This window comes from Manduca sexta, chromosome 15 (assembly GCF_014839805.1).
Source record: "Manduca sexta isolate Smith_Timp_Sample1 chromosome 15, JHU_Msex_v1.0, whole genome shotgun sequence".
Classification (NCBI taxonomy): Eukaryota; Metazoa; Arthropoda; class Insecta; order Lepidoptera; family Sphingidae; genus Manduca; species Manduca sexta.
In genome coordinates this window covers 5,704,174-5,724,444 of record NC_051129.1, presented here as the reverse complement: position 1 = coordinate 5,724,444, position 20,271 = coordinate 5,704,174, and the positions used below count along the sequence as shown (strand labels likewise).

At 32.7% G+C, this 20,271-nt stretch overlaps 2 protein-coding genes across 3 annotated transcripts in view; both read left to right on the top strand.

The window, feature by feature from the left end:
* The first annotated feature begins 1,109 nt into the window (after positions 1-1,109).
* LOC115440026 (ethanolamine-phosphate cytidylyltransferase) lies at positions 1,110-8,244 on the top strand. The gene is made up of 9 exons (XM_030164150.1): positions 1,110-1,125; positions 1,434-1,644; positions 1,878-2,128; positions 2,661-2,727; positions 3,229-3,306; positions 3,669-3,828; positions 5,664-5,852; positions 6,688-6,846; positions 7,029-8,244. Exons 2-9 carry the CDS (start codon positions 1,592-1,594, stop codon positions 7,209-7,211), a joined length of 1,140 nt encoding a protein of 379 aa, XP_030020010.1. The 5' UTR covers positions 1,110-1,125; positions 1,434-1,591; the 3' UTR covers positions 7,212-8,244.
* A 1,055-nt stretch (positions 8,245-9,299) lies between these two features.
* Positions 9,300-20,271, top strand: part of LOC115439983 (formin-like protein 7) — a 42,503-nt gene continuing 31,531 nt past the window's right edge. Inside the window, exon 1 of one of the 2 annotated variants that reach the window (XM_037438819.1) lies at positions 9,300-9,525. Coding sequence is in view for 1 of the 2 variants with exons in the window: in XM_030164088.2 (XP_030019948.1) it covers positions 11,725-11,797 (73 nt within the window). In the remaining variant the exon portion in view is untranslated. Of the gene's footprint in view, positions 9,526-11,613; positions 11,798-20,271 lie in introns of those variants that run through there. The other variant, XM_030164088.2, reaches the window with a different exon arrangement.

Genomic DNA, 20,271 nt, shown 5'->3' with positions numbered 1-20,271 from the left:
TATTATAATCGTTAAATATACATTACTCTAACCTTTCTTATATTTCCATAAATATAAACTTCGTTTAAAATAGAAAAACCATAATTTTAAATGTGTCTAATAGTTCCCACTCTCCTTTACAATCGTAAAATTTCCAATGCTTGTCACCGAATAAATATCTAACTCCTAAAGCTTTACCAAAATACATAGTATAAACCAATGTAGATACTAAAAGGATTCTTTATTGAAAATAAATTGGTAGTAGGTCTTTCGTACGCGACTGGCCATCTGTGTAGGTACCATCGCAAATTCTCTATCTACTGCCAAGCAGCAGTGTGCAAGCGCTGCTGTGTTCCGGCTTGAAGATAATTGTAGCTAGCGTAGTTACTGGGTATTTTGAGACTCCACTTCTTATGTCTCAGGGTGACGAGCTCAGTGGAATGCAATGAAGTACCTACTTTGTAATTCAAAATTCTGTATCGTATTGCTACTGTTTATGGGCAGCCATATCGCCTAACATTAGATAAGTAGCATGCTCGTCTCATTATCCAACTGCAATAAAAATTATGATTACTTAAAAAATTAAAATAGCTTTAAAAGCTGGGTTTTCCACCAAATTTACTTCTTGCGTAAATTTTGATACAATCTTTAGAAAATAAATTTAAAGACAAAAAATGATATAATCTTCTACAAAGGACAAACTGTAGCTAATGATAAGTAAAAAGGGAAGAGCAATAAGACACTATGTATACAGAAAATATTTAGATATTTAATGTATGTGCATGAATATTTATTATATGTTGGGATGAAGTTAAAACATCGTTTGTATTGTAATATTCGTGAAAGAATAATAATAAACTACCATACATATTTTAAATTATAAAATAAATGCAAGTCTATGAATGTTACAACTAGGCCCTTTCTCCCGTAGGTACCTACTTTGCATGTTGGCTTACAGTTGGCAAAGGGTTACCTATAAAATATAAAATTTTAATTAGAACGTGGCACGTAGAGTTTATAGTCTTTAGCATAACTCAATGAGTCGCAAATTGGCAAAATATGTTGATCACTGAGGTCTATGTGTACTAACTCTTGAATAATAGACGTCAATGAAGTTGATCGATTATTTAGACTTGAAATCTTAAAGTAAGTTGTCTGCGGCGTAAGTACTTCTTCTAAGCTTGAAATCATTAGTATTCATTTCCGTGATTGGTGCTTTGTAGAAATATTTTTACTAATAAAATCAACAATTCAATTCAAAATATAATATGAAATTATATTTTTTATGGTAAATGAGTCCATGTTAAAGTTTAGCATAAAATAACGCTATCCCTGTTTACTATCTAGTAATACTATATTTCTATCTTTGTTACATGTAAACCATTCCATTTAACGCTTGACAGAATTAACTGACATTGACAATTCTTACCGAATTACGATTTACTTTTTTTCAGTCTGGTTCCAGTATTCGGTGATGGTGTTGTGTCATGCAGTGCGAGTTATAATATTGCGCTCCTAATTAAATTAATTATAGTAAACTTGCTACTTTATATCACCGGTCTCTCATCAATACACTTATTAATAAGCAGTTTATTGCATCTGTGTCTGAGAAATGAGTGAACAAAAGGAAGAAAAGAAACAAATTCGCGTATGGTGTGATGGGTGGTGAGTAATATCGAGTTTTAATTTTTAAATTGATTTCTATAAATTATTACCTAAATAATTTATTTGCAATCATGTTCTGATTAGGCTACAGTAAAATTCATTATAATTTCAAAGTATGCAAGTACATAAATTTAAACATCCGGCATGTCGCTAACCATGTCCTCAACGATTTTTCAAGGCTCTATGTTTTTTTAATGAAAGCTGAGAAACTAAGGTTATTTGTCGTTTTTTAGTTACGATATGGTGCATTTCGGACATGCTAATTCCTTGCGGCAAGCAAAGGCGTTAGGCGGTGTTCTTATTGTCGGCGTCCACACCGATGAAGAGATATCGAAACATAAGGGCCCGCCGGTGTTCACACAGGAGGAGCGGTATAAAATGGTCCGCGCCATCAAATGGGTAGATCAAGTTGTCGAAGGTGCCCCCTATGTGACTACACTAGAAACATTAGACAAGTACCAATGTGATTTCTGTGTCCATGGAGGTAAATTTAATTTCTAATGTGGCAAAAAATCCATTCAAAACAATTTAAATGTTGCATATTTAATCATATCTGTTTTAAATTGTGTTTTAATTTTTCTGTAATGAGTACATACTGAAAAAGAATTGTAATTAAATTTAATTTTTGATTTAAAACCATTATCATAGGTAAATAAAATACAGTAAAATGATTATACCGCTGCAATATTACAACTATAGTCAAGGAAGGAAATAACATTTTGAAGCATATATTACAGTAGGTTTTAATCACTATTATTGTAATGAGATTCAATAAATTAGAGATTGTAAAGTGGATATACATTTGTTACATTAATGTTTCCCGCCCTGAATTTGTTATAGATTTATTGCATATTATATAATTTTAAATTCACTGTATTTATGAATTGTAATATAAACTCTAATATCCATGAAATCAACTTTATTATGACATTTATTGACCTGCTAATCATGTTAGATAATAATGTTCAAACAGTGTAAAACTGTAGGTACTTATTGTATTTTAAATATATTTTCAGATGATATTACTGTCACTGCTGATGGCATTGATACATATCATCTAGTAAAAAAGGCTGGCAGATATAAGTAAGTGTGCTTGATAATTTATTTATAAAAAGCTTATGTTAAAGTGTTCAAAAAAGCAGTGATTTGGGTATTACATTTTTTCACATTGTACTCACAGTATACATAATATTATCTAATATATATCACCTCATGAATTTTAATAGTAAAATTGGTAATTTACGTATTTAAAATAAAAATTTAATGTAAATGGATTTTACCACAAAGCCATTGTCTGTGTGCATCAAAATTAAACTTTTCAAGGACTATAATTATTTTGTTTATAACAATATATGAAAAATAAATTCACCGCTACACCATAACTTTGCTAGTTACGTAACCTGTATTATTGATATGGGGCCATCCATAAACTATGTCACATAAGTGAAAATTTGAATACAGCAATTCCAAAGTTAGGTTTTTTTTTTAATAAATCAACATCAAATCACGCAGGTGGAATTTTACTTTAATGCCGCTGATTAGCAATATACATAGTACTGAAATTAAAATACATTACATTTCCAGGGAAGTTCCAAGGACAGCCGGTGTGTCAACCACAGATCTAGTAGGGCGGATGCTGCTGCTTACAAGAGAACATTTTAAGTAAGTTGACTGCTCTGAAGATTTTCTGTGAGTTTATACACTACTCTATGATTACAATTTGAAAGTTGTCCCTAATTCTTGAAAAAGTAATGGATTTAATTATTGAATCAATCAATAAAAGCATGGGATAGGATCTTCTTTCAATGATATCCATATTGATAATTACAAACTATCTTGGTTTAGTCACAGACTCACAACATATAATCATAATGTATGATGGTGATACAATACCAACTACAAAATATGTAAGTTTTCTTAAAAAAACAATCCATTAAATTGCACTAACTTTTGATATTTAACAGTAGTCTATAACTAGCATCTGATATTTACAAATTACACTTAAGGTGGTCTATGATTTTCAGGAGAGGTGACAAAGAGTATTCAGTGGCATTGGAACATTCCTCCAATCTGGGCACAGATTCTACTGCGCGTTCACCTTACACTGGATGTTCGCAGTTTTTGCCCACTACACAAAAAATTATACAGTTTAGTAGCGGACTATCACCAAAACCCACTGATAAGGTGAGATACAAAGTTTTAAGATTGCATTAAAATTTACGAAATATTATGAGAGCTGTTATATTTTATTTTCTTATTTATATTTTATGTTTGTAGTTAGTAATAATGTTTCTATATTCAAATACATTTTGTTACTAACTACATATACTGAACACTGATGTGCATTAGGAGTGAGCTCTATTTGTGTAAAGAAAATATAAGTTTTACATGTATTATTATTTGTTATCAAGCTAATTATCATATAATGTGCTTTAGTAAAATCTTTTCATGTTTTGCTATCGCAAATCATAAAGATGCTGAAATCATAAGAATTAGTAATGAAAATTATAAGCAAATAATTAGGGGCCATCCATAAATTAAGTCACTTTTTGGTGTAGCAGTTGGTCATTAAAGTGTGAACAAATGTGTTATGGGAGTGAACGAGTTTAAAGGTTTCACATGTCACATGAACAAAACTAAAGTATAAAAATTCCAAACTTTAACTGTACTGAGAAACTTTAAAATATTACTAAAACTGCTAAATATGTCACAACACATCAAGAGCTGGGGGATATATATATAAAAGTGATCGCCTGTGTCTAGTCAGTGTGGCGCCCTAAAAAATATAAAATTCATGTGACATAATATATTGATGTTCCATAGTGTATGAGGGGGGGCATGTGACGGCCTCGTGTAATACGTAATAAGGTTTTGAATAGGAATTCTCTGGAATGTTACGTTTAGGCCTATATCTATTTGCTAATTGAAGAACCTTAGGGAAAAATTATGTCATAAGGAAGAACGTAATTTCCGTTCATGTAATAGAAAATTCCGTTGTTATTGTTTCGCTCACTTTCCACTTACGTCTACGCAAGGCATGTGAGTTGTGACGAATAAAATACGAACCAAATCAATGAGTCACAAATCATGATTACGCATACTACTGATTTGATTTAAATTGTATGCTGGTTAATTCTGATCAATAATCACTTTTGGTCCAAATGGCACAATTAATGCATGTACTTGTGTATATTTTAAGTATATAAGTAGATACGAAAATGGATAAAAATATGCATAGGAATATTATTATCCAATTGCGTTACTTTGCTCTAACTTACGTCTGCGTTACGAAACTCAATTTCTGAGTTCATAACACCGTGGGAAAAAGAAATACAATACAATGCACGCATAAAATTGTTATGCAGACGTACCGGTAATTAAAAATCGACTAGTATCGAACATTAGGAAATTTCTGTTGAATTATTGTTGTAAGCATTGTAAATGTACGAGTTGCCAAGATATTATGGCAAACAGAAAACTCATTCACTGTTTGTACCGCAACCGATGCGCCCCAGAATCCATTACATAAAAATGGAAAAAGAAATGTACTCAAACTTGTCTTATCCCACACAATATCAATTTGCTGTGAATATATAACTTATTCTTATCTAACAAATCCTATTCATTTCAAGTACTGTCTTCAATTAAGAGATGATTAGAATATCTCAACTCCTTCTTTATCATAATAAACAATGAGAATCAGTTAAAACCGAATGAATTAAAATAAAAAAAGGGATAAACGGTATATATACTCGCACCTACACTACGCGGATGCCATTCTATATGAGGGAGCAGCAAAATGTGCAAAATAAAAACATATTTTTACACATGTTCCAGTTTTTAGCCTGGGATAGGGAAGAGGGCGTGTGGCTCTTTTTGCAAAAGTTTGACAACTGAGAATGAAATTGTCTAGGTCTAGCAAAAAGTTTAATAAGTTTCTGATAAGATTTAGAATAATCCAAATTTATATTCAATACAATAAGCCAGATGTAAATTTTTAATCTACTTATGTTTTTCAGGTGGTGTATGTAGCCGGTGCTTTTGATCTCTTCCATGTTGGACATTTAGACTTCTTAGAAGAAGCGCATAAACAAGGCGATTTCCTTATAGTCGGTCTTCACACTGATCTTGAAGTGAACCGGTACAAAGGTTCCAACTACCCCATAATGAATCTACATGAAAGGGTGCTCTCGGTACTGGCTTGCAAGGTAACAATAAGATGATTATATACCTATAAAGTGTTGGCTTTTTAATACAATGTTTACAAGACAAACATTCCGAGAACTTGCATAAGACATATAAGAAATGATGAGACAAGTGAAATTGATAACTCCAATCTAATAATAAATGATTTAAAATGGATATTTCCAAAGTAAACAAACCATTGCAATAAACCTGTCAATAATTAGGTCAACATCCCGCCTTCGTTCAAGGGTTTGTGTATAATCTGGTCATAAAACCTCCATATAAAATGACATAGAGTCAAAGGCAGTAGATGGTTGTGTTTTATTCAATAACTGTTGAAACTTTTTGTTGTGATAAAAAAATTGAGAATTCCATTGTTCTTCGAGTATATATAACTACATGGGTTTTTAAGCCACCAGGAATTTTGTATTATCCTTAACAATTAAATTTAAAACATTTTGGACTGGTTGATGTTCGCGGCAGATCCTGCTTTATGGAAATTTCTTGGGATAGAAAGGCCCCACTGTGAACTTAGCCAGAATAAAAAATTCCAGAACATGTCAATATAAGGCATGGTCTACATGTATACCAAATTTCATCCAATGCGATTCGTCGGTTTCTGATTTTGCAACACTTTTCGTTGATATCCGTTTCCTATTCGTTATAGCATGGTATAATATAGCCTATAATAGCCTTTCTCAATAAATGGGCTATCCAACCCAAATTTTTTTTCAATTTGCACCAGTAAAATTGAGTTTTGCGCATCAACAAACAGACAAATAAACTCTTTATCTTTAAATAATAGTATAGATAGATAGTCAATATAGATAGATAGTAAGACCATTTTTGCCATTACAGTACGTCCATGAGGTGGTAATTGGTGCTCCATACAGTGTGACAGCTGAGCTGATGGATCACTTCCGTGTGAAAGTGGTCTGTCACGGGCTGACTACCATAGCTCCTGATGCCGATGGATCTGATCCCTACAAAGTTCCAAAGCAACGGGGATGCTTTAAGGTATGTAATTAAGGTGTAAAGAAAATATTTCATTTCGTGAACCATACCTAACATATAGAATGGTTTTTAGTAATTATGAAAATATAAATTTATTTGCACTCCTGATACTTTCTAGTATGAGTATTTTGGGTTAAATATTTGTAACAATAGTAACAAAAATATTTGTGTATTTTTTGTTACAGCTATTAAATTCAGGCAACACAATGACTACTGATGACATTGTCCAGCGGATAATCCGGCACAGGTTGGAATTTGAAGTGAGGAATTCGCGAAAGGAAAAAAAAGAACTTGCCATGATGAAAGCGTTAGACCAGAAAGAAACCAAACAAAATGGTGATTGTGTTGTTACCAAGAATGGTAGTTAAAACATTTATCATGCTACATAGTATGCATTTTTTAAGTACCAAAAACTTGTTAGTAATTGCGTCTAGATGTGTGTAGAAATAATGTTACATTAAAATTATTATGCAATACATTATACATAAACGGTTAATGATGTCTGGGTGGAATAAGAAAGACCAATTCAAAGTAATAACCCCAAATAAAGAGAGAAGAACTATAGTAAGCTATATTCAATCTATTAAATCTTACCAGTCGATTAGTAGTAGTGGCAACATATAATATTTCATATTTACTTGAACTAGCGTTCTTATTTGATAACATCTAAATTACATCTGTTGATGTACTGTCGATTGGTGATGGCTCAAGGCATACAGATTGTGTTAGTACAATATGTATAACAATTCAAATATTATATGTAAATTGTCTTCATATTAGATAGCTGATGGTAGATAATCAGTGCTTTTCTGTGCTTATGATAAAAAAGGCTTTGAGCAAACCTGTACATATAATTTATTTCGAAGATCATGCTTTGTCATTTAGAATCATATCCAGGCAGTTAAAGACATATTATATAGTTAAATATTGATGAAATACATTTGTTACTGTGTGATGGAATAGGATTTCCATGTTTACCCGCCGCCTATTGGTTAACTATATTATTTTATATGTTCGCAAGCATTGTACATGGGTACGATCATGACTTGTGAAACATTAGTAAAGCAACTATATCACCAATATCTTAGTTAATTGCACATAGCGATACAGATTTATTTGAAAAAGTAGTATAAGTTTATATTAGCCAATTATTGGACATGGACTTATGGTATACTGTTTAATCTAAATGTAATTTTATTATTTCGATTTTGAAAGCCATGCTTCTTCCTAGTTTGAGGATGAGAACTGCTCATATAACGTTTATGGAAATTGATTTCTAAAACGTTATCTTAAATCGTAATATAAATCAGCATTTATTAAAATAAAAATGCATAATAAGTTGTTTCTTATAACCATACATTAGAGAATTTTTTTAATTTGTGTATTATTTTTAACGCTTTTTTTTATTTAAAAACGAGGAGGATGGGAGGTAATTTTTATTTTATTATTTATTTTTCGTTGACAATATTGCGTTACGATGAATTTTATTAATTGGTTTATAGGAAATTTCCGCTTGTTAAGAATTTTGTACAAAACATATTTTATTTTTTGATTTATATGCGATTCCAATACTGTAAAATTAATTATTTCAAATAATATGTAAAGTGTGTTGTCTTTTATGTTGTGGTACTATTTCTCCTTCACAATTGGAAAATATTTAATACTCAAAATATTTACAAACTTATTGAATTCAAAAGTTATTATAAAACTGTATATTATGGAATATTTCAATAATTTTGTTGTATAATATTAAATGTCGATGTATATGAAATATTTCAATGAATTATTATAAAGTTTTACCAATTTTTGTCCTTTTTATTTCCTAATTAAACACAAGGTCGCGCCTAGCATTTATTTAGAAGTAATATTGGATGCAACACAGCAACTAAACGAAGATACATAATATTAGTTATCTCATTGTCTAGATATAACTTTTCTCTTTCTAATTTAATTTGTCAGTTCTGTCTAAAAAGAGACAGATCTAAAAGGTTAGAAAGGTTATTTAAGTTGAAACTTTTGACTTTTCGAAGTTTATAAAGTAGTATTTCCACTTTATTGATTGCTATTTCTTAGTTGCTTTCTATTCACGGAGAAAAGGATGATAGACATCTAGCTACGCCTATGTTTCTCGTGTAGGTATTCGGAAAACAAAGGAACATAGCAGGGCCAACAAAATATTATCAGGACAATTTAGTGTCTCCAAAAAAATATATTTTGGATGCATTTTTTGAAGTGCATCCAAATGCGGATGTTCTAAAATCGACGTGTCTTCATATAATTAAAGTCTTACACTTTTTCTGTTTTAAGGGGTCGATAGAGGTGTAACACCTATGCGCGATTTTCATTATTTTTATTAAAAAAAAAATACTCGACTTTCCAGATCTAACATACTATTCTTGTAGTAATCATAAATTTCACCTTGATCATAGACAACGTGATCAGTCATCATTCGTGAATCGTCAGTCTTCAATCAATTTACATATGTCAATTGGCAACATTATACAAAAATCCAAAATGGCAGTAGAGATGGCGAAGGATACTGTAGATTTATTTCTTTATTGGTGATTTAGTAAAATATAGTGACGTGGTATAAACAATTTTAGTGTTTTTGGACTGAGTTTTTCAGACTATATTTATTTATAGCAAGAGTTGGAGCATAAATTATTTATCTTCAGCACAAAGGTGAGTTTTGAAGCCGCCCTGCATAGTAATCAATCTGATTCATTTTAGTTTTATTTAGGTATATTAACGCATATTCTCGTATTATTTTATGAGTTCAATAAAGAGAATACCGGATAAAAAATCGTGTCGCAAAGGAACAGTTGGAATATAATGTTTGACCCTCATAATATTTTGCAAATTGTCCAACTGTCAAGATTTTCTTTTAGAAGACACTGCGCATTAGTAAGTTATTATTAACATGAAGATTAGTGGATTACACCGTTAGCAGGCTGTAAAATCTTACTTGTGAGCTTATTCGCGAGTGTTATTGTAAAAAGCTTTTTACTGCATATTATGCAGATAAAATAATGTTTCGGCTTTTGTTTGTTATGTACTCTTTATATTATGAAAGAAATATGCACAAAAATGTATAATAAAATATTTACTTCGAATAGGAATCGTTCTTAAATTTGCTTATACCTTGTTTAATTGGTTTGAATTCAATGTATTGATAGAAGAAAACATTACAGGTGATATTTGTAATCAGCTGATTACAGATTCACTATTTATATTGAACGCATTTTGAAATCATATGACCATGCTGACTAGTAGACTAATGGAAGGAGACAAATAAAGAACCTTAAGGTCTATTTATTTGATTAGTATGTATTCCAGTGAATATTATGTTAAAAATAATCTAGATAGTTATCAAATATAAATGAATCTCAATTTTAAGATTACAAATAGCACTTAATAATTGGAGCTTAATAATCAGCTCCAAAATTATTATATCTTGAGAGTCAGACATTTAAAAAATGTGGACAAAATATTAATGCTATATTTCTTATCATTAAAATACCAATTACTTGCAAGGAAAAATGTTGAACTCCTTTTGATACTCTCAATTAACCTGCAATATGTTTTTCATTTATCAAATGTATCTAGCATTTTAAAAACCTTTAGCAAAAAGTATAAGAAATAATCATCTCAATTTTTGAGGTGCCCCTTGAATCTTGTTTAAAAAAATATTCAAATTGTTCAAGACTAAAAATAATTTCTTTTTCATTTTGCAAAATATGCAATTAAATGAGGAAACTGATATCGGTAAGCCTCTCAAGATTGTAATTATTTTTTAATTTACATACATTTATTGCTAAGTTGTATACTGGATAGAAAGGCCCATCTAAATTGGCCTACTTTTATTTAAATGAGCATTGCAAACTAAACCCACTGTACCTGATGTTGTTAAGTGGAGTAGGTTCTATATAGGGTGTTAACATGTGATGATTATCCCTTGGTAGTCAACATGATCATGCCCGTGTCATATTTGATACTGGACCTATTTATAAAAGACTTGAATTCAATCACTGCTCACCTGTGGCTAAGTAATATCACTGCATATAGAAAGTGGTAACCATGCAGGATTATGAATACCAAAGATCCGTAGTCTAGCACAACTGTGCTTTGTTTTTTGTAGCGCAATAAGAATTAGTTGTTAACTCTCAAACGTTAATGCCCAGAAATATATGTTACAATGAATTTCAAACTGGAACACAACAGGTATTGTCTTGCAACTTAGATGCAACATAGTTGTTGCAGTAGCAGGTAAACTAGAATAGACTTGTATAATAGACCTACCATAGTAGTGACTAATAAGTATTGGTATTATGGACTCCAGAATTAAAATATAGGTGTGGTAAGACTCGAGAATTGTAATATGGGTAATGGGAAATTATGCAAAAAAAGTCTTTTGAATATCTATATATTATTATCTATAATAGGTGTATTATTAATTGTTAAGATTGAAGTCCACTGATTTGGCAACATTCTGCTCAAATGAATAGAGGCAAGTGGACACGTCACTGTTACGCTAAACGTACCTTGCCTTCACCACCTCTGAGCATATTATAAAGAAATATTTTCGAGCTTTAGGCACGTGCGTGTCAAAATTATTAGGTCTGCGTAGTGCGTAGGCTCCCTGCGTAGCGTAGATGAGGCTGTGATGCGCGGGCGCCGCTTGGAGCGGGCAGTTTGAGCTGTGAGTCACGTCCGCCAGAAATAACTTGGGAATGGGCGCCGCCTACCGGCCGGGGCGGGCGGTGCGTCGGTCAGGCTCAGTGGCAGCCGCGACGCCGCCGCCTATACAGGAGCGGCCGTGGTGGAGCGCAAACCCCGCTTTGACGCACGGGTGTTGGCGGCGCCGGCGCGGGATGCGCCGCCATGCCGGTACGACACCGCGAACTCGGCGACGAGCTCGCACCTCCAGAGCCCAAGCGCTGCAGGCACTGCGACGGTATGGATCACATACTATATAGCTTTGCAGCGCTGGTGTTATTTTTTGTTCAATTAAAACTAACAACTCGAAGATTCGATCTTTAAACAATTTGCTATGAAGACTGGGTGTTGACTACTTGTATAATTAACATTAGGTACATATTTTTATAAATAAGTGTCAAACATATATTTTAAAACCAAAGAGTTTTATTTAACTATAATATAAATTAACGCTACGCGCATAAGTGGGTAAAAACCTGCGTTTTCACATAAAATACTTATTACTTATGCCTAATGAACAAGTGGAGCTGTAGTTTGTGTTTTTATTTCAAGATAATTTTCAGCGTATTGGTACAATCATTTAATTCATTTCTTTCATTTATTTATTAATTGTTCACGTGTTTTTTTTTATTTGACACGTTTTCAAAAAAAGTAAAAATTTAAAGAAATCTTTCTATCTCAAAACTAAAAGGGTCTTCCTTACGATTTAAGTTTTAAATATTATACAATAGGTAATAATCTTCATATGAATGCATTTGGAAATTACTTAAAAATATAATGTATGATATATAAAAAGAAAATTCTACTTAGATATTTCGTGATATAGTAAAATCTTGTTACTTATATAATTCATTTGGATTTTATGATCGAACTAAACTGCAGGAAAATTATCTTTAGCCCGCCCTTAGTCACTGAAGTAAGTAATATGTGTCACAAGCGGCGGGAATGGAAAATGCGTATAAATAGTGTTCAAACAGCGCAGAGTGGGCCGCATTCCCCATCTTATGTAACTGATGGTCGTAAACAAACACATTGAGTGCCTTATATCCATTTGATTAGGATAGTTGTCATCAGACAGAGCGGCAGCCGCCAGCCCCGCGTTTTTCAACATGTCTGCAGTCCGCAAACACGATTCACACGTGTTGCCTATCCACAATCACGCAAGTCACATCAACCGCGCAGACTATGTATTATGCACGAATGTATCATGTAATGATCATACTGAAAACATGAAGCATTTGTTGGAATGCCGGACAGTTTGTATGTTTATTTGGGTTTGGAATATTAGTCACAGTTGTCTGTGATCGGTTTAGTTATATTTCATCCTCGTGTCATATAACGCGAGGTGGGTTGTCAGGTGGTGCGTGTTATGACAGGTGTGGCGTCACCGGGGAGGACGCGGACTGGCCAGTCTGCTGAGACGCCAATTAATTAGTATAGCTCGTCGCGGCCGCGGACCGAGACGCTCCGAATGAAATCATCGATCATCATTATCAGTATAGCCAGAATAACTACAAGCTGAAATGTCACGCCACATTCTTTGTGAATCATACATTTCCATTTTATATTCTTAGGTCACTTCAAATCGCGGACTTTTTAGTTTTGTTTTCAACCACAAACCAATATTTCTTAATGACATAGAATTAATTATAAGTACCTATTTCGAGTTGTAACTTATACAAGTTTTAGATTGAAGAAAAGAACAAGTATGATTAATTTAGAAACTAATTTCATAAAACTGGAAATATATATATGAGTGCATTTATTTAATAGTTTATTTTAGTGTCCTTGTTAAGCACTCCATGCACGTGCAGATACCTTAATTAAAAGTTGTTTTAATTTGTTCATTGAGGTATTTTTTCATAAATGCTGTAGGTTATAATGCTTTGCAAATTTACAATACATATTAAATAGTAGTTCAAGGTATTAGGATGCGTTAGTAGCAACGACCGAATCATTGTCAAAAAATAGCACGTAAGCACTGTTGTTTTTCGGTTTGAAGAGCATTATAGATTGTAACTAATCAACGTTAAAGGGCATGTGTGTGGCATATCTTTATAATTCCAATTTCTGTATTATATTGCTACAGTTTTGGGGCAGACGTAACATTTACCACTAGCCGAGCAATTGGTCCGTCTCGGTATTCAGTTAAAAAAACAAATGGAGATTTAGAAACAAAATATGTCACTCCAGTCAAACTGAAATGTTGTCATAGTAACTAGGTTGCAATCCAGTCCAGTCACATTGGCCTGTTTTGACGACCCAACTTTGTGATGGCAATATTGAGTTTCTCGGAAATCAAGGACAGATGGATTAACAGGTGCTGACGTGAATTCTACGAAGAGCTTTTCCGCTCCACTTATTTTTTTATTTCTACAGACTACAGAAGAGAAATGCGGATACGTTCAATTAGGAATTGTTTTAAAGAATCCACACTAAATGTGTAAAAAAATATATTACTTTTTAAAAGCTTTTTATAAAGTTGATTTAAGTCTTATATATCTATCTAAGCCGTGTCTTTCTCCTAAAATGATTAGTATTGGGAATCCTATGGATTTATCGGTTTAGTTACTACTTACCTAGAGATGCTCCGTAATAGACTGTTTTTCTAGCAATCTAAGGAGGAAAATTTTGTTGGTACTGACAACTGACCATGTTCGCTAATCAGCTTATCTTGTCAAAATGTAGACAAAGTATTTAGTGATTTGGTTTGTTTTATGGCATAAATCGTAACAAATAAAATAAGTAATCTAAAAGCATGTTCAGGGCTCCATTTGTAAGTAAACAAGGTTATATAACATCATTAGTACAGTCATAATAGAATGCTAATCATGTGTGAGGTATTCCCTACTTGCCGCGCATTTTTAGTATCGGTCAAGTTATTCTACATACTGGCGCCTACGGCGTACAATAACAGGTGCGTTTAAGTTTAGATCTCAGTCTATTTCCTGACAACACACGTGCGACAAACGTCCTCTAGTAATTTTCTCAGAACTACATTCATTCTTAACATTGCAGTGAATATTAACGTGGTTCTATACTAATTTTACAACTTTTCGTGTACCATTCATTATTAATCATTTATTTTCGTACATTAATTATTACAGATCAAAGAGTGGCTGCGTTTAAACTAGAACTATAATTCAGATTTTCTATATACTATAATTTAGATATCCAATAATGTTCACATATTATATGAAATATTAATAATGTAATAACTACTCTCTCATTTAACATATTTTTGAATCACCTTTAATATTGTGGCGCTTACAAACGTAACATAGGAAAGGTTAGATATGTAGGGCACTGGTTCATGCTAAGACGTGTATAAAATCCAATATTAGGTGTTAAATGTCGCTTAGATGATAATATAAATTCCCCGGTACAAGCGGTACGACACCGCGAGTAAATGCTAGTAGTATTTTATAAATAACTAGGGCGCACAGTACACAGTATTCGAAATATGAAGTGACAAACTGTAAATGGTATATAAATTTATTCCATAATAATTGCCTACATACATGTTTATGGTGTCGCAATTGCGTAACGGCGAGTATATTTATCTTAACGCCATAAACAGTTCTATAACTGTGATTACATTTAACCATGGTTAGGTTGACGATGCTATAATAAAATTCGTGAATTTCCATCCAAGAATTGAGTCTATTTATGCAACAGGCGTCGGCGTCTCGCTTGTGCTCGCTGTTGTAGGTCGCCCCGCGCATGAGAACGGAATGTTTGTTTTGAGGAGTCGCATACAAACTCATAATTTTTCCGAGAAATATTGCATGTAAGCAGCGCGCCGTGGGGATAAAACAACATTATCTCCAAGAGAGCATCTCCAGCAGGCACTGCTGCGCCAATTAGCGTTATTTTTGAAGTTCGGTGTTCATAAACTAAGGATATGATTCTTGGATTGCGCCATATAAAATGTTTATTAGCAAAGAAATATTTTTGAACACTTAAATCGCCTCATCGGTTTAGTAAACATGTGTTAGGAAATTGTAATATTTTAGTTTTGTAGTTTTTAAACACATTGGTATGTTTACGAATGGTAATGTCACGTGTTAACATTTGAATGTTTGTTTACATAATCTGTTATTGATCTATTCACGTTGTTTTGTTTGATTATATTGTAACGGTTCTTAGAGACAGTACCTATTCGACAGTTTATGGGTGGCAGTTAAATATACCCGTCTCGGTTAGTCGTTACAAATAGAATTTTGGCACTGATTGTCTGTGGTTGTGTAATTCATGTATAAACCACTTGTTGAATTCGAACTATCTCATCATATTATAAAGTAACTACGACCGAATAATCGCCTTGGAAATTATTCACATTCCACAAATTTATGTGTTGTTTCATAACTTTGCCACACAAGAAGGTTAATATAGGTGTATCTCAAATGCATCATAAACACCATAAACTAAAATCTTCGGTGCAAATGTTTCGCTGTGATCTATTTTGCTCCAATTACGTTCGGCAGCCAAGTACGACGGCGGTAAATCACACTTTTACAACATTATATTTTACAGGTTCGGTATTTTAAACGTTCCCAACATATTTAACTTTATGTAGACAAGCTCGTGAATCTTTGCTATTATGTGAGCTGTCTATTTTGCAAGTTCCGATTGTCGCTCACACGTGTCACGTATGTAAATACAGATAACGATTAGTATCCCTATAGAGCTTTCAATTATAAAAAAAATATTCTTTTGGTTGGTACTTTGAGGTATTGGCATTTAATGTCTGAGTACTACAATCATGGCGACTTAAACATTTTTCGCGAAAATTTTCTTTGGAACCATATTTTAAAATCCTCTCCTGAACAAACGGCTTTGAGGACTCGTTTCATACATTTACGGCGCACGAGTTATGGAATATTCAAATATGTACGAATAATTGAGTTAAATAAACAATGTTTGGTTTTTTAAAATGTTAAGACTATCAAAATGATCCTTATTAGATTTTCTATGTAATAATCTTCGTTGCAAATTAATATGATGTGCACTTTAAGAGGATGTGCACGGAATCAACTATTTTAGTGGCATTTTCATTGTGAAATGAAGGCAATAATATTCACATTATAACAAAATGCAGAAATATGATTATTTTTTTATTCTATATGTATTATAAATTTCTAATAGATAGTTTCTAAAAATACGGTTGGCGTGTGTTTTGCTGGAAACAGCGCCTTTGCAATACAATTTATTTTCTGTATCGCGTTGCACTTTCCCTGTGGACGCACATATGGTGGTTAAAAATTCAATATGTGGACTAAGATTGTATCGTTGCTGCTGTCCACATATATACGCAACTTATTTACATATTCCCTGACTCAACACGCATAGTTTCTTATATGTCGTGAGCGTTGTAAACTACAAAAGATTTGACCAACAATCTAAACATAGAAAAGAAGTCACATGTTTGTGAATAAAGAAACATTTTTCATGCCGCAAACATTTAAATGTGCTTGATCCGACACGCGGTAAAAAGTGAGCTATGTCGACTATAACAATTACCTATGTTTAGTTCGTGGTATGGTGTAGTATGACAGTTGTAATTCGACATACAAACAAAAAATAGAACTTACATATTCACTGGTATGTGAGAGTCCGCCTGGGTAGGTTTGTACCTGTGTACCCGTAGTGTCCATTTCTGCAGCCAAGCAGTAGCGTGTAGTCACTATTGTGTTCCGGCATGAAGGACATTGTAGCCAGTGTAACTACTGGACATAATAAGACTTAACATCTCATATCTTAGGGTGGCGATCGCAATAGAAAATACCAAACAATACTTTGTAATTCAACGTGTTGGATGTTGTTTCTACTGTTTATGGGCGGTCGTATCGTTTACCATTAGGCGAACGGAAGGTCGGCATACAAAGCATTAAGCAATAAAAAAAACTCCAATATTCCCATTATATTATGCCGAAAATACATCTTATGCGGTATGTTGATAAGTTTTAATACAACCATCAAATATGACAAGAAACCATACTGACGAATTCCGCTGTTAAGCTATGTTTATTGTTTATAAAATATCTATTGCGAATATTGAAAACTATGATTGTTGATTTGAACAGAACTGAATTTCCAATCAGTTGCGAAGTTTTTAAAAGAGATAGAAAAAAAAACAAAAAGGGAGAGAAAAAAGCATGACTATACCTAATAAATTAATTAATTGATGTTTATATTTTAAGTAAATTAATTATTCATGGGGCGATAATTAGTATTCGTGTAAATAAGTATCCAGTACGGCTATTTCATTAAGAAATTCCTTAAGAAAATATCAATTTTATTTCAGCTATTTACCTTTTACCTATACCATTTCTAGTTCGTCCGATATGATTCATTAGTAATTTTATTACCTTGTGTTGTCAGGGAAACAAACACATTTAACGATGTTTTCCGTAGAACGTAACGTACACCAAGCAATGATTTATGTCTAGTATGGCGGCACGCTTTTTTCTGTTGAGCCTTCAATTAATGTTTTGAGTCTTAACTAGTATTGGTAAAGTAAAGACCGAGGTCTGAGTAAATATTATACAATTATAATATCAAAAATTTCCCACTTTATTTGTTTTCCTGATTGCCATGTACTATAGACACGACCGTCCATATAAACTATTTATTCAAAATCTGGAGTAAGAACTAAAGTTCGCTGCAGTGCTAAATCATGAATCGGCGTCTAACCAAACTTTAAACATGCAATGCTAAAGCGCTTTAAATAAAGTATAAGTAAATTGCAAACAATGCCGGATTGCATTACACTTCAGTTGAACATAGTGAGTCTTCGGAACGCCAGATCTAGTACTTAGTACATATAAATCGATGGTTTTCCTGCTATAGTATTGTACTTAACACACTTAATTTAATAAAAATGGTATGCACCCTATTTTTTTGTGTTAGACTATGTAGCTAAGGAATATAGTCCCACGAGCAATTCGACAAAACAGCGGCGCAACCTTAAAAAAATTTATGTAAACAAAATGAGGAAATGAGCTTATTATAATAGCTCCTGTATTTTTCATTATGAGTAATTATGTAATAATATTTAATTCTATTCCTGTATTCACTTTTTATAATGACTGTAACGATTACTTTCCTTTCGTTTCTTCTTGAGTATTATTAACCTACCCCCATACGATCTATTGGCGTAGCATCAGCAGGATGTGTGGCGTGTACCCCACTTTGGAAAACCTTGTTAAAATAAACTGATAAATGAAGTCTTCAGATAGATAATTGTAAGTGTTTGGTGTTAGGTCTGTTCAAGACAATTTTTTTTTTGGGATATATTTTTGTAGCACGTGTACAATAATTGACAAGTCGGATGGGTAATTAGCGGAGTCGTCCTCGTTCTAAACACACCTTGACCTCGTTGCGTTATTTTACGATCTGCCGTACAATTTTATACTTTTCTTTTCAGTACACATCATATAAAATAGTATGAGGATGTTTTTCAGACACGTAATTAATATTTACGTCGAAAACATGTTATTAATGGGTAATTTCACAAATTATAGCGTTTTTATAGATTAATAATTATACTCTTTGTAATATACAGATGATGGAATTTATGGAATATCTTGTTAGAGGACGCACACAGGTATTCGACATTAGGTGTGTGTATTGAGCCCCGTTCTTGTATAGATATAACGTATTGCCGTGTTTATGAGCGATTTGCGTGAACCATTTGGTATGTTGTAAATTTAATATTAGCATTATTTGACTGTTATATTGACCGTGAAAAATCATACTTCAGAGCGATACCAATATCATTTATTTACATCCTTAAATGAAAGTCTTTGACAATTTTTGACAGTCTTCTTGAATGAAAGTTTTCTTGAGATTCCAAGGTAGCTTACGGCCTCATTATAAAAACCCATTCTGTATAAGAACTACATTATTTAACGGTTTCATTCTCATAATGACGCAGGTTGCTTTCCTTGACTTGTTTCAGCGTTTATCTTAAAATACCTCAATTTAATTCGTAAAAAACTAAAATGTTTATTGAAGAAATAGTTCTAAATATTATGATTTTTTTACTCAGTTCGGAGTTCTAAGTTGATAGAATACAACTTTCTCATATAAAATAAGTATGTATTTCGATTTTTAATTATTAATTGATTGATTTCTAAATTGTATAAGTTATGAAAACGGCGAACTCATATTCACATTGAGAACTCCTGCTGCCAAAGAAGTGTATTAGCCTGTGACGAGTTCATAAAAATAAATAAACGTCAGACTCCCTAAATCTGACATGGGAAGTTGTTAACTGACTTGCATAATATAACGTGAGTGACATAAAGCGATTACCCGTACAAGTAGCTGCAATAATTGTTTAACTCGACTCGCATGATAGCTCGCACTTTGTAAACAAATCTTATGTAAAGTCTTAAGTATTGGATCACAATTAAATGGCTCATTTAAATATAAATAACAATAAACAACATTGGTTAGCAACATTTATTATTTACTTTATACTTAATAAATCGTAATCCAGTCCTTAGTTGATGCACTAATATAATTACGACATGAAAAGCTTATTATCTCGTGCTAGATGCATGGCAACGAACGAAAGCTAAACATTTCATATAGAAAATGCAGGATGTATTAATAGTATCTATTTTCGCTAGACAGGTTACTATTATAACAAAAAATTGCCTGGTGTAATGTTGGCTCTAGTACGTGTGTTGTGATTAACACAGC

What these genes read in the sequence shown, in the direction of transcription:
- LOC115440026 (XM_030164150.1), top strand. Translation starts at nt 1,592, where the DNA reads ATGAGTGAACAAAAGGAAGAAAAGAAACAAATTCGCGTATGGTGTGAT. An exon ending in CACCAAAACCCACTGATAAG is followed by an intron (nt 3,829 to 5,663) that starts GTGAGATACAAA and finishes TATGTTTTTCAG; the next exon opens with GTGGTGTATGTAGCCGGTGC. An exon ending in AGCAACGGGGATGCTTTAAG is followed by an intron (nt 6,847 to 7,028) that starts GTATGTAATTAA and finishes TTTTTGTTACAG; the next exon opens with CTATTAAATTCAGGCAACAC.